Source organism: Dermochelys coriacea, chromosome 11, assembly GCF_009764565.3.
Source record: "Dermochelys coriacea isolate rDerCor1 chromosome 11, rDerCor1.pri.v4, whole genome shotgun sequence".
In the NCBI taxonomy this organism is placed as follows: domain Eukaryota; kingdom Metazoa; phylum Chordata; order Testudines; family Dermochelyidae; genus Dermochelys; species Dermochelys coriacea.
Genome location: NC_050078.2, coordinates 70,642,293 through 70,657,888, shown reverse-complemented (window position 1 = coordinate 70,657,888; position 15,596 = coordinate 70,642,293). Strand labels below are relative to the sequence as shown.

General features: G+C 40.7%; 1 protein-coding gene across 29 annotated transcripts in view; it reads left to right on the top strand.

Annotated features, from left to right (window-relative positions):
- LRRFIP1 (LRR binding FLII interacting protein 1) overlaps positions 1-15,596 on the top strand; it is a 200,537-nt gene that overhangs the window by 98,035 nt on the left and 86,906 nt on the right. For 13 of the 29 annotated variants that reach the window (XM_043505725.1, XM_043505727.1, XM_043505726.1 and 10 more), the window contains exon 3: positions 13,572-13,589. The exons of the other annotated variants lie outside the window; for them this stretch is intronic. In XM_043505725.1, coding sequence (XP_043361660.1) covers positions 13,572-13,589 — 18 coding nt within the window. The remainder of the gene's footprint in view (positions 1-13,571; positions 13,590-15,596) is intronic. 29 annotated transcript variants of the gene reach the window in all.

The window sequence follows — 15,596 nt, the reverse complement described above, 5'->3', positions numbered from 1 at the left end:
CAGGTTTAGGGAGTGAAGAGGGGGGATAAAAAAAGAAAGCCAGGCAATTGGAGGAGAACATGTCTAGAACATTAAGAATGGGGTGACCACAAGGACTGAAGAAACAAGAAGTTGACTGGAACTCTGAGAGAAATGCCAACACAATACAAAACAGAACCAATATGAACTGAAAATGTAGAGATTGCATAGTCAGTGTCTGAACAGCTCGATAAACCACACATCCGTGCCATATGGAACACAGACCACAAATTGTTCCTTAAATATAAGGACAATTTAGACATTTGCTTGATAAACTTTTGAAAAGGAATGCACACATGAAAGGATGGCTAATGGGAATAAAACAATTCTATAAACTGTGCATCTTAGACATGAACTCTCACCGTCACCAACCCAAAAACACGAGGCCAGGATGTCTAATTAGCTGAGCACAGGGTAAGCTACCAAACCGGAGGCAGAGAGAATGGACAAAGTGATGGAGGCAGGGCATGATCCAGCCAAACTGCAACTTTGTGATGTACCAGAGAGCAGCAATATTTTAACAGGGGAAGGGTGTGTGTGTGTGATAGTTCTATAATCTCGAAAGGTTAGGATCAAATCCATTTGGAGCACTCTGCTTCTATGATGTATAAAATAAACTTCCTCTCATTTGGGGTGAGGAAATCAGAAACTGAACCTATTTGTACAGTATGTAAGAACATAAGAGCTGCCTAGGTCAGACCATGGTCTATCTTGCCCAGTATTCTGTCTCCTGGAGTGCTCTGTATCAGAGCTTCAGGGGGAGTGTACAGAACGGGGCAGTTATGGAATGATCTGTCCTGTCTTCCATTCCCAGCTTCTGGTGGTCAGAGATGTAAGACTGCTATGAGCATACTGTTTGACCCTGATCATCTTGGCTAATAGCCATTGATGGACCTATCCGCAAATAACTTAGCCAGTTCTTTTTTGAATCCCGTTATACTTTTGGCCACCACAACATCCCATGGCAGTGAGTTCTACAGGTTGGTTGTGCATTGTGTGTAATATACAATGCTTATGGTACTAAATTCATTGCATACACACTTTTAGGTATGTCTTGTTTGTAACCTCATGGACGCTTTTACATTCTAGTGGAAAAGGGAGGTACAGATCACTGAAAAATGTTTTGTGGATGGCATGATTTGGGAATGGGCCTGGCATATACTTTTGTTTTTTGTTTTTGTTTTTGAAAAAACTCAAGTAGATGTCAAGAGGGCGAAGCCTAGGATTAAAGTTTCCTAAGGTAACATTTTTGCCATTCCTTGGCTAGAATCTTTTTATAAACCATTTTGAGTCCTAGGTGATTGAGAGAGCCCCTGGAGAATATCTTTTAAAAGAAAAAACAACCTTCTGATCTTGAGTTATTTAGGAAAAAAATGGACCTATCCTGGAGTGCATGGTCCAAGTAACGCAGGTGCTAGCCTTTGTGAGGGGTATGTGGCAACCCTGTGAGCGATGAAGAGGGCAAAAATAAAACAAGGATTTAGAGGTTATACTCACAAGATTATGTTTAATGTAGAAACATAACACTCTTGTAAATCTTTGTCACTTAGAAAAGGAGAGCAGTATAATCCTGTGAAGTTCCAGCCTATCATGTTCTACAGTGTAAACATACTTTTCAAATTCCTATTCCTACACAGTAAAATCTTTTTTCTGTTCTTAATTAAGGGTAAAACAGATTTTGATTATGTACATTAAAACATATCCTATAAGTGGTTTGTTTCTATTGCAGAATACTAGTTCTCTGCATAAGCATAGTTTGACTTCTATATTTGGGGGGAAATACCAGTCAGGCTGATGGGGCTGCCCATGATAGCGGGGGTCTAATTCTGTAGCTGCCTGAGGCTTGCCATTTCAGGGGGGAGAAGAACCCATCCCACTTCCACCCCAAACTATGCCCATGGTTTTCTGCTGTAGGTTTATGGTTCAAAGGAGACACCTTTTGGAAAGGATTGAGTGTAAAGCTGCTCTTATCAAAGAAGTCACGGTACAACACTTCATTGCATCCATGATTAATTTTGACTCCAACTTGCATTTTGATCCAGCCACCTAATCTTGGTGAAGTAATGAATTTATTTGTGGCCACTCTTCTCAGCCGAGGCAGGATTATTGCCCCAGAAACAGAAGAAAAATGATTGTCCTTCAGCAGCATGGGCTATATAAGGCTTTTGAAATTGGAGAGGTTAGGCATTGGGCAGTAACAGAGGTTAGGCATTGTGGGGAGTAATAGATTGATATGAATTTCTTTTGCTTTTTGTAATATTTCCCACATTTAGTTGTTTCTTTTTGTTTCAGGGGAGAGGTAAAGGATCCCCATTTCTTAGTCTAGGGACCAATATAATTTCATCCCTGGGGCTATGGCAGGTAAATAGAGCCCTCATCTGTGGCAGATGCCAACATAATTGGTTATATTAGGTATTCATAACAGGCAACCATTGTTTTTCACCCTTCCTAACCCCTTTCTAAACTGCTTTACTCAGCAGGAGCTGAAGCAGTGGTAGACCCTAAGGGCTTGTCTACACTTACAGTGCTGCAGCTGTGTGGCTGTAGCGCTCAGTGAAGACACTACCTACACCAACGGGAGAGCTTCTCCTGTCGGTGTAGATACTGCACCTCCCTGAGAGGCAGTAGGTATGTCAATGGGAGAAGCCCTTCAGTCGACATAGCACTGTCTATACCTCTGGAGCAACGTAGTTATACTCACATAAGTTGGTAGTGTAGACCAAGGCTCAGTCTTCTCTCGCACTATGTTGGCATCATTCATACAAACTCTACTCTAACATTGTAGTGTTAATGTCTACCTCCAGGGCACTGTATTCTTATGTTCCTTACTGGGAGAAATGACTGCATATGTTCAGGCTCCTGTTTTTAATCAGTTCAACAATAACAATTTCTGTAAAGCAGAAGGAATTCCTGAATATACAGCTCAGTTTTTCTGAACAGGGAAGTGCCTAAATCAGAGAGATTAGCAGGATGTAACTGAGAGCAGAATTCAGAGTAGCAGCCGTGTTAGTCTGTATTCGCAAAAAGAAAAGGAGTACTTGTGGCACCTTAGAAACTAACAAATTTATTAGAGCATAAGCTTTCGTGAGCTACATCCAATGAAGTGAGCTGTAGCTCACGGAAGCTTATGCTCTAATAAATTTGTTAGTCTCTAAGGTGCCATAAGTACTCCTCTTCTTTTTGAGAGCAGAATGTTTTTCTAAAATTTTTCTGGGGCTGTAGAATAAATTAAATTCTTCTCTTATTTAAGAAATACAATGTTCTGCAGCAATGATACAAGACATTAACATTATTGTAAACTGTGCAGTTTTGTGAATAGTTACTGTAGAATGCTGAGATGTGTTTTACATAGAGGCACAGTCTGGTTTCTCTGCTGACAAGACTTTAAATGTGTTGCTTTTTTCTAGGGCATACACCTAGATACCACTGTTTAAATTGATAGTATTGTCTGAAGTGAAAAGAAAGTGGTAATCTCATCCCACTCTTTCTAATCCTCAGCAGAAAATCCCTATGTGTCGTCTGACATAGCAGAGAGCTGTACACATCAACAATCCGTTTGCCTTTGTCTAACTTTACTACTGCCATTACAGTCAGAGTGAGGGGGTAGTGTTACAAAAAATACAGTCATTGCTATCTTTGGCTGCAGGACTTTTTTTCACTTTCACATACAAAGCCAAAGGAGGAGGAAAATATATTTACTAGCTACAGCAAAATACTGATATAAACTTTTCTATAGTGTCCTTTCCTGACTGTTCCTTCAAGATGTATTTTTGTAAATAAAGTAAGTAAATAAAGGTGAAAGACTTGCAATTGTAATTCATTTCCATTAATCCCCTACAGAGTGAGAATTAGGACACTTCCTTTCCTTGCTTGGATTTAATGTCTGTAGGTCATGTGACCTGCTGACCCAGATCAGACACTGGGTAACTAGGATTCTGTGTGATACCTTCCCAGCCTTAGATGGCTAACAGACAGTGAGAGACCGACAAGGAAACAAAACTCCTGCTGGCTTGGCCTGGAGGGCAGGGAAGTTTTGACTGGAATTTGTTTTCCACTTATCTGTGGGAGAGAAACTGCTGTTCCTGTATGAAGATTGGCCTGTATCCAGTTTTGAGACTACACAGCAGCTTAAAAACAGGTACTATGATTCATGGAAGGATTGAAGGGGGAAGACCTGAAGGTTATATGTGCATTAATACTGCATCATCCATAGACCTTCCATCTTGACAATAGTGCTTACCTTTTTTTCTGCCCCAGGATTTATTAATTGGATCATTTTTGTGTAGTAGCAAACGTACCGTTCATGTTAAATGGTACATTTATTTTAGGTGTTGCAGTAACCAAGCCACTATTAGCAGTGTGGGAAATAATAAAGTAGATTTTTTTCTGTATTGAAATATTGTAAATACTAGGGTCATGACTGCTTACAGATCTATTGATAGAAGAAGAAAAACCTTTGATTATATAGCTGCAATAGGATATCCCTCTGTTTAAAAGTAATGGATAGTTATTGATTATGCTACTTATTATGGTCGACATTTTTTCCTTTTGTTTAATCTTTCCCATGAAGAAGTCATTTTCTTACTATATAAATTGTATGGGCTTGCTGCAGAGCACCCAAAAGGCTCTAAATTGTGATAAACCTACTCTCTATTTTAAGGCTAAATTGGAAGCGGGAGGATTAATCTTAATTTACAAAGCGGTCTCTTTCCACTACTTTATTAGAAATTCAGGAGGGTTTTTTGAAGGATTCATTAGTTAATATTGGTGTGTTGAAGTATGGCTTTCAGTATGGAAGACTTCATTCTACTTTATTTTTAGTTGGGACCTAGTCTTTTAGTTATATGATGACTTTCCATGTTGTCAGTGTGGAGGAGTTCCCACTAACGTTGAGGAGTGAGGGCTCTGTAGGGTCCACCATGTTTTGTTAATTCCAGATTGTATGGTATGAAGGTTGCAAAGATTGAGACCTTACCACAAAATTTCTGTTCTCAGCTAGAAATTGCCTATTAACTCTGGTTGGAGAGTATACCTGTTTCTGTCAGACCTGGATGTAACCACCCTAATCCATGCATTTTCACCTCAAAAATGAACTACTGTAATTCCTGCAAATTAATGTTAATGGTTAATCAAAAATCTCATTTTTATAAAATGTAGCTGCCCACTTCTTGATCCAGGCTAGCTGTTGACAGCACATTACATCATTACACTGTGATCACCACTGTTACCTCTCCCCCACCCCCGACATTAACATCTAGGTCCAAATCAAGGCCCTTGGCCTAATCATCAATGCCATTAATAAATTGGGTCCAGACTCTGAGACCACCTCTCTATCTGCAAAATGCTGTACTCATTGAGCACACAAACTTTTCTAATCTAAGTGTGAATATTTTAGGACCCAGAGGCAAAATTTTCTCTGCACTGTCTCCAAAGTGTGGAACATCTGTCAGATACCAGAATGGACCCATTTGTGAATGCTGCCAAAGCCCAGTGCAAACCTCACCTTTTTCTCAGCAGCCCACGCACAGTAAAAGGTTCTGAAGAATGAAGGTGAGACACAGATAGGTACAAGAAAATGAGAATGGTAAAGCAGGGAGAGAGAAAAAACAGGCTAAATAAGACCAATACCTCCTACACCTAACCTGCTTTTTGTGATGCATTTTTGCCATGTGGATACTGTGAAAGGCAACTGTAAATACGAGAGAAGTGGAAGTCTAGAGTTTAATAAGCATTTTTGCTCAGTCTAAATGAGCTGTGGGATATTATAATTCATTTCCTACCTATAGGCTCTCCTACTACCCATATTCCAGAATCCACATTCCAGATACCTCCTAAATATTATTTATTGAAGCATTAGTTGTTAAAATATTTGCTAGACTTGCCCATTTGGATCAGATTTGAATCCCATCCTTCACTCACTGAGATTGTAACAAAACCCATATATACATCTATAAATTTCTGTTGGATTTGCTCCAGACAACTTTGGGCAACAAGCGTGTGGACTGAAACCACTTCCAGTACCTAGAAGACTGGCACATTCATGGGGCAAGCCACCATTAATATCCACAGTGCCACCATCGCTGGGTTTGTGTTACCTGTCTCCTATTGACACAGGTTCTGCTCCACTGTTATCTCTGGACTCAGTTGTCTTGGATTCAGAAGTGGGGTCTTTTGTGTCCCACAACAGACAGGAAGCTTACCCTCCATCAGAGCCCTGGGGTCCATGGATGTCCCAACAGTGGGGACATTGCAATGGCCTGTGCAACCGGGGGCCCTCCACTACCACGTCAGTGGCCATTCTGGACACCCTGGGGTTTCCCTCCCCCAGCTAGGACTTCTCCTCGTCCATCTGAGTTGACTTCCTTGAGGGGCACCACAGACAATGTTCTCCAATGCCTGGTACCGGTACAAGTACTGAGCAACTAGAAGCTGCTCAGACAGCTTCTCCACCACAAGAGGCAGATCAGCCATTGCCTCAGTGTCCTGGTGCGTCCTCTTCCTCATCATGAGATGAGGCAGTAAAGATAGTGAGCGATTCTCCACCAGAGGATTACAAAGCTCACCAAAAACTGCTTAAAAGGGTGCCCTTGGTTTTAGATATTCAAGCGGAAGAGATTTGTGAGAAATCTCACAGGCTAGTGGACATTTTAGCTTCTGTGGGAACCTCCAGAGTGGCACTTACTGTTAATGAAGCAATTCTGAAGCCAGTTAAAATGCTTTGGCAGACCCCGCCTTCTGTCCTGCCTATTGCACAATGGGCAGAGATGAGATACTATGTCCCTCTTAAGGGCTTTGACCATATCTACTCTCACCCACCCCCAGATCTTTGGTGGTGGCAGCAGCTAGTGAGCAGGAGAGGCAGGGTCACCAAATGTCGATGTCGAATAGTAAGGAATCAGAGAGGCTGGACCTGGTTGGTTGCAAACTTTTTTATTTCACAGGAGGTCTACAGCTATGATTTTTCTAACCAGCGAGTTTTCCTGAGTTGCTATGACTTCACCCTGTGGGATGAGATCATAAATTTTAAAGACAGGCTCCCAGAGGACTCCAGGCAGGAGTTCACTCTCATGGTAGAGAGTAAGGTGGTGGCAAGGATTGCTCTTCAATATGCTTTGGATGCAGCAGACTCAGCAGCTCATTCCATGGCATCCGCTATTTCTGTGAGGTGGTGTTTGTGGCTGCAGTCTTCTGGTCTGCTTCCTGAAGTACAGCAGACCATCCAGGATTTACCATTTGAGGGTCCATCCCTCTTTTGAGAAAAGACAGATGATAGACTGCATAGCTAACAAGATTCCAGGGCAACAATGAAGTCCCTTGGAATGTAAACACTGTCAACGAAGAGGAAGCAATTCCAGCCACAGTAGACTTACAGATATCAGAGTTTTATACCTCTGCCTCAATATCCCCCGAGAAAAGGGGGCATGAATTATGGGTGGTGACCACTGCCCCCTTCATCTGCAACATCAGGTTCCTCTTGACCAGCAGAACATGCATTTTGACGGCCTTTTTAGAGAGCAGTGTACAGGTAAATATATTCCTACCTGTTCCTTTTGTCAGTCATTTATCCTGCTTCCTCCATGCTTGGACTCCCATCACATTGGATCAGTGGGTCCTAAGCATGATAGAGCTGGGATATTCCTTTCAGTTTTCTTCTATCTCCTCTTCCCCTTCCTCTTTAGGGGCCATTATCACAAGACCATTCTTCAGCGGGCAGTCCAGAATCTCCTTATAGCAGGAGCAATAGAGAAAAGTTCTTGTATTCTTCAAGAGGAAAGGTTTTTATTCCTGCTGTTTCTTTATTTGCAAAGCAAAATATGGTCTGATAACTATTTGAGATCTAAGAGAGTTAAACAAGTACCTGAAAAAAAAAAATGAAGTTCTGCATGGTTACCCTAGTTTCCATCATTCCTTCTCTGGAACAGGGCGACTGGTATTCTGCCCTCAACTTAAAGGATGTTCCATATGGCGATCCATATAGACCAGTGCAACTTCCTCAGGTATGAGGCAAATGGAACACAGTGGACATTTGCCTCAGATTTCTGTGGCACATGGCAGCATATACTTGTATGGTGCAACAAGCCAGACTACATTGATTCATAGATACTAAGATCAGAAGGGACCATTCTGATCATCTAGTCCGACCTCCTGCACAGCGCAGGCCACAGAATCTCACCCACCCACTCCTACGAAAAACCTCACCTATGTCTGAGCTATTGAAGTCCTTAAATCATGGTTTAAAGACTTCAAGGAGCAGAGAAGCCTCCCTCAAGTCACCCATGCCCCATGCTACAGAGGAAGGCGAAAAACCTCCAGGGCCTCTCCAATCTGCCCTGGAGGAAAATTCCTTCCTGACCCCAAATATGGCGATCAGCTAACCCCTGAGCATATGGGCAAGATTCACCAGCCAGATACTACAGAAAATTCTTTCCTGGGTAACTCAGATCCCACCCATCTAATATCCCATCTCAGGGGATTAGTCCTATTTACCCTGAGTATTTAAAGATCAATTACTTACCAAAATCCCATTATCCCATCATACCATCTCCTCCATAAACTTATCAAGTAGAATCTTAAAGCCAGATAGATCTTTTGCCCCCACTCCTTCCCTTGGAAGGCTATTCCAAAACTTCACTCCTCTGATGGTTAGAAACCTTCATCTAATTTCAAGTCTAAACTTCCTGCTGGACAGTTTATATCCATTTGTTCTTGTGTCCACATTGGTGCTGAGCTGAAATAATTCCTCTCCCTCTCCGGTATTTATCCCTCTGATATATTTATAGAGGGCAATCATATCTCCCCTCAACCTTCTTTTAGTTAGGCTAAACAAGCCAAGCTCCTTGAGTCTCCTTTCATAAGACAAGTTTTCCATTCCTCGGATCATCCTAGTAGCCCTTCTCTGTACCTGCTCCAGTTTGAATTCATCCTTTTTAAACATGGGAGACCAGAACTGCACACAGTATTCTAGGTGAGGTCTCACCAGTGCCTTGTATAATGGTACTAAAACCTCCTTGTCCCTACTGGAAATGCCTCTTCTGATGCATCCCAAAACCGCATAAGCTTTTTTCACAGCCATATCACATTGGCAGCTCATAGTCATCCTATGATTAACCAATACTCCAAGGTCCTTCTCCTCCTCCTCCATTACTTCTAATTGATGCGTCCCCAGCTTATAACTAAAATTCTTGTTATTAATCCCTAAATGCATAACCTTACACTTCTCACTATTAAATTTCATCCTATTACTATACTCCAGTTTACAAGGTCATCCAGATCCTCCTGTATAATATCCCGATCCTTCTCTGAATTGGCAATACCTCCCAGCTTTGTATCATCTGCAAACTTTATTAGCACACTCCCACTTTTTGTGCCCAGGTCAGTAATAAAAAGATTAAATAAGATTGGTCCCAAAACCGATCCCTGAGGAACTCCACTGGTACATATCAGAAGGTTTCAAGGATGGTTTGTGTCAGTGTATGCTTCCTCTCGTCATTGTCTAGACGTCATTTGCATTTCGAATGCATTTAATTTTGTCCTGTCTAGACTAGTAGACCTCGAACATTTGTGCAGGAGTTTCCTTCGTTTCTCTGTAACCAACACTCATTTTGGTCATGGAGGCATCATCCCTGGCTTGGAGGCCACAAACTGAAACCCTACAAACTCAAGGGTTGTGGTCCTTGCATGATCTGAGTACTCATAAACATCAGGGAACTACATGCTATTTGTCTAGCCTGCTTAGCCTTCCATGCACGTATTCCAGGAAAAAATCTGTTAGTGTTAACAGCCAATATAGAAAATGTTTTATATAAACAGACAGGGAGGGGCGTATTCCTCCCAACAGTGCCAGGAGGCAATTCTGCTTTGGAACTCTGCATAACCAACTCCATTCACCTCAAAGCTGCTTACCTCCCAGGAGAGCAGAACGCGTTGGCAGATCACTTGAGTGGGTCCTTCTTTCCTCCCTATGAATGGTCACTACATCCAAACATGAGCAGGTCTACCTTTCTGCTGTGGGGAACACCGCAAGTGCACCTGTTCACAACAAAGGTCAACAGAAAATGCCATCAGTTCAACTCCCAGAGGGGTCATAGCCCTGGGTCTTTGACGGACGCTGTCCTGCTCTCATGAACCCTGTGTATGCCTTTACTCTGATAACGTTACTACCCAGAGTCATACTCAAGGCCAAGCAAGATCATGCTTGCCTCATACCAATAGCACCAGTGTGGCCTCAGCAACACTGGTTCTGAACCCTATTAGCATTGTTAGTGAGGCCTCTTCTACTGCTCCCATTAGATTCAGACATGATTTCTCAGGACCATGACCGTCTGCTCCATTCCAATCTGCAGGCCATCAGCTTAATGGTGTGGATGCTTCATGGCTAGCCCCACTAGAAATGACTTACTTGAAAAACGTTCAGGAGAGGTGCTTCTGAACAGCAGAAAACCTTGAACAAGGCATACTTACCTGGCCAAATGGAAATGCTGTTTTATCCGGTCTCAGCAGAGAAGTCTCTCTCCAGGGCAGGCTTCCATTCACCACATTTTGGCACCTCCAACAGTAATGCCTTGACAGTTCCCATTAAAGTACATTTGTGGTTGTAACGTTCCACTCTGCAGTGAGTAGTTATGGAGCTGAAAAAAAGATTTACTCTCTGATTTCTAAAACGATTGGATAGGTTGTTTCTTCCAGTACAAGAATCCCATGGGATCTCAACCTCATGCTAACAAAATTAATGGGGCCTTCCTTTGAACTTCTTATGACTTGCCTCCTACTCCACTTCTCTATGAAAATGGTGTTTCTGGTACAATAACCTCAGCTAAGAGAGTGGGTAAATTGGGGGCCTTGATTTCAGAACCTCTTTACATGGTTTTTCATTAGGATAAGGTTTACCTCCACTATCGCCCAAAATTCTTGACAAAGGTAGTTTTCAGTTTCTACATTCATCAGGCAATTAATTTGCCAACATTTTTCCAGAAGCCTCGTGCATACAGATGAGCGGAAGTTTCATTCATTGGATGTGAGAAGAGCATTGGCCTTCTACTTAGACTGCAGCAGTCCCTTTACAAAGTTATTTGTTGTGATTGTGGACAGCGTGAAAAGCAAACTGGTTTCCATGCTGGACTTCCTTATGGATTTTCTCTTGCATTTGTTTGTGTTGCTAGTTAGCTAATGTCACACTACCCCTAAAGTATCAGCTCATTCGACCACAATGCAAGTGGCTTCAGCAGCTTTCCTAGCACAAGTACTTATTGGAGACATTTGCAAAACAGAATTATAGTCATTAGGGTACACGCTTTTGCTGCTCATTATGCCATTTCCCATCATTCCAGAAACAATGCTAGTTTTTTGGACATTTGTTCTACAATCACTGGTCAGAACGAGGCAGGTTTGCAGTCTATGTTAATCTGCTTGTGTGTCACCTACAGTGGATAAGACATGTAAGGTCACTTGAAGAAAAAACGGTTACCAACCTTTTTCATAACTGTTGTTCTTTGAGATGTGTTGCATATGTCCATTCCACAACCTGAACACCTTCCCTCTCTTGGAGTCTATCTGGTGAGAAGAAACTGAAGGGGATTGGGGGTGGCTCTGCTCTCTTTATACTGGCATGCAGTGGCACACAGCGATAGCACTCAAGTCATCCCAATAGGTACCACTGAGGGGAAGTTCTCCAACAACTGTGCACCAGGTGCACACTCAACTACAATGGAAGGGACATGGGCAACACATCTAGAAGAACAATGGTTTCGGAAAGATAGAAAAAACTGATCTTCTATGCTCTTTCCACTTCTATTAAACACTGACATTAGTACTTAGTGTTTCTCCCTTATAGCTTACCTTTCCTTCTTAATTAATTTTGAAGTTATAATGCTGAAATATTAACCAATTCCAAAGCAACGCACTGGCATCAATCCAGTATCGTAATGTCACAAAGATGCACAAGTTGGTTGGTTAGCTGTGTGGGGAAGCCATTTTTAGATCAAGGTTCCAATTATTCCCTCTGCATCTGTGCTCAGAGTTAATACTTCTGAGGCAATAACACAGACTCTGCAACTGCTTTTCATCACCCTGAGGAGATGAGGGGAAATTTTGCACAGGCTTAGCCTGTGAGAGGGAATGCCTAAAGAAATGCTGTGGAGATCCTGGGTCTCTGAGTATCTCAAAATTCACTGATTTAGGGGACTGAAAACTTGTCCATTCCATAGATGGATCAACCTGGCTCCCCTCTCCGCACTGAATAATGAAGAGGAAATTCAGAGTTGAAACTGATTTGTATTCTGTAGATGGGTTTTTCCCCCATAGAAGAGTGTGTGCCCCCTAGTTTCAGAAGTGATAGGATTTTTTTCAGTATCTGTGAATCTCCAAGAAAATAGATGTTAGGTAAAATTAATGGTTGATTGGCAGTTCTGCTACTCTGAAGGATTAAGAGCTTCCTTAATTGACGAGCACTCTAAATTCTCCACATGTACAACAGAATGCATCCTCCTTCCATGGTATAGTGTTTTTCCTACTGTGTCTGTTTAATGCAAAAACTGCTTGTTGCTTAGAGCTACGAATAGCAATTCAAAAGGAAACTTGTTTCATTCTCTACCCTTTTCTGTCTCTTTCAATACAAACACACTATTGTCATTAGTCTAAAAACTAAACTAAATTCTTAGTCAGTAAACTAACTAGAAAAGAGAGGCATGAGTGTAATTTTTTTGGTGTACCATTCAAACTGTTAGTAAGAACAGTTTTGTTAGTAGCAGCAGCAGTGCCGTTGTTACTGGCTGCAGACGTGCTCTTTCAATCGGATCATTGGAGGCCTATTAACAATTACAATTAAAAGCTGGACAGAGGATGGAGGAACACAGTTGGAAGCGTTTGGGTATACCTACAGTATTTTGAGCAGTAACATTAGTCCTAGCCAACAGTTGACACATTTTCTGTGTACTCTGTAAAATTGTACATGATGATGCAGTTTTCTACTAGTTATTAAAATGTCATTGCTTCTCCTTAGCTAAGTACAACTCAGAAACAAAGTGAGGGATTACTAAGGGCTGGCATATAATCTACAGCTAATGCTATTATTCTCATTTGATTTTATTGTAATAGTAGATGCATCTATCCTCTTGGATAGATATTTGGGTATTCACTGTTTTGGAGGGAGGGTGGAATATGCAAGTGGTGCAAATCCAATTCTCATCATTTGATCTTTGAATGGAAAGAATCTTGCCACAGACTCAATGTAAAGTTTGAGAAATGTTTTTACATGTTAACATACAGCTACATCTGTTTCTGTATTATAGTATCAAGTGGTCTAAAATCAGGAATAGCATAATTTGACTAAGCTCAATATGGGGGGGGTCAGAGAGAGAAAGCAGGGAATTTTATTTTATAAAGGTTTCCTGGATTTCAATTATGGCTTATTTCTGTATTCACACTTTACTCTATGTACTATATAAACAACCTTTTCCCTTTACAATAGGTTCTAAAATTGTATGGCTATTTATTAATTTATTCATACAAGCATTTTTTCTTTCCCAATTTCTTTCCTCTTCCCCTTTTTCCTGTAGATCTATCAGGTCCAAAAGGTAGGGTTTGTCTGGTCTCTTGCATTATGATTTGCATGCATTTCTTTGTCACATCAGGGGCCTTGATGCCATTTCAGAAGTAAAACCCTTCAAGAACGCATGGTACACAGCAGGTTTTTTTCTGTGTGTAACTATCCCTAACTATTATGTGGTCTCCATACCCTAACTGTCCCTCCTTCACCCCAGCTCTGAGAGTTCTGCTGGTAGTTAAGAAAATGTGCTTAGTCAAACATATTAAAATAACCCTCTCCCCTGTCAAACATGCTCTTTTTAACCTCAGTATCTTTCTAGCTCACATCTCATAATTTCAGGTTATTCCCTCCCACTGATTTTCATGTAAATGATCAGTGTAGTCAGCAAAAGATTAATTTGGCAAATCAGGCATAATGTGAAACTGTGTGGTGATTTCATGTGTCACAAACCGTACAGCAGTTTGTGGAATGAATACAAAAATTACAATTTTTAATGTTTATAATGGTAGTTAGTGATCATCAGCAAGTCTTCATGTTAGGTCAAAATCTCAAGCTGTACAGTATTTGCTGTGCATGAACCATGTAGCACCTTAATGGAAAAATTGTTTTTAAAAAATACTTTATCATGATATCTGGGAGAAGGAAACCCAAGACTATATAAACCTGCTGTCATCCACCTTATTTAATAAATGATCCTTCTGAGCCTCTTACCTTTCACTGAACCATAAGTGTCTTCTGAAAATCAAACTCTGGTTTGCTTTGACCTGTCACTCTGGTTTGCTTTGACCTATCCTTTGTTGCATGTTTCACTGGCTGACCATATAGTGTAGAGTTCTGAAAGTGCTGTTATACTCTGAAAAATGAGTATGCAAAACAGACACTTTCTTATTGAAATGATCTGCTATCTGTTCAGAGTAATAGCTTGATTACTTCAGTGACAAAAATAAATTTTAATCTCCGTTATCCTTGCCGAACCAACTCTGTTTTGGGAGAGCAAGTTGAATTCAGTTTCTGCCTGCACATCAACAGATTTGTTAAGTAAGTCCCAGTTATGGGATCATATTTAACCCTTAGTTACACTGCATATGTACATCCCTATTAGAGGGATTCTGATTGTGCAGCTAGGGCAAAGTAAAATTTGACCTTCAGAATCATTACTACATGAACCAGGAACTACCTGGTTTAACTTTCAAATCCCATCTTTAGTGTTTCAGAATCTTCCAGTTACTTTTTCTTAACTCTTATAAATGGAGTAAATTTGATCTGGAATCACTGGCAGATGTTAAAACTGGAACCTTGCTATGCTATTTAATGTCACGTTTCTGACTAGAACAGCACTTGAAGCTTGCAATAGCATACTAACTAAAAAGATTAAATGAATGGGTGAATATAATTTTTCTTCCTGAAAGTGTCTTAGAATTACTTACCATTTGTAAGAGAAATCTGCAGGGAAATTAGATAAGTCAACTTTGAATACTTGAAGAAAGAGACTTGATGTGGTTGGTTTGACAAATGTCTAATACTTTCGCATATTTAAAAGATTACTAAATATTTTCAATCAATATGAGGTGATCCTGTTTGTCAGAGCATTTTATAAATTAAAGAATAGAACCTCTAAGGCACTCAATAGCCTTTCTTTCACCAATGGTATTAAACCTTGTAGCTTTAGGTGGTTGGAGGAAGGGAAGGCACAAAGGAGAACTGTAAATTGCCAGGAGGTAAATTTGAGAAACATTGAAATCTTCTATGTATATCTCCAGTCTTGTGAACAAGGCCAAGAATTCAGAAGCGTGCAGAAAGCATGGTTCACAAAACATTGAGCATATTGTTAATTTTATTTATAGAAGCTTCCTATGCAAACACAATGGCTTGGGTTTTTTATTTTCATGGAATTTTTAGGTTTGAATTACATCATTTAAATCAATCTGGTTAACAGACAAAATTCCAAGCAAATTGTTTTGGAGAAAATGTGCATTTTAATCAGTTTATCTGTCCTGAATATTACAAAGCAAAATTTATAAGTTTTACCAAACAG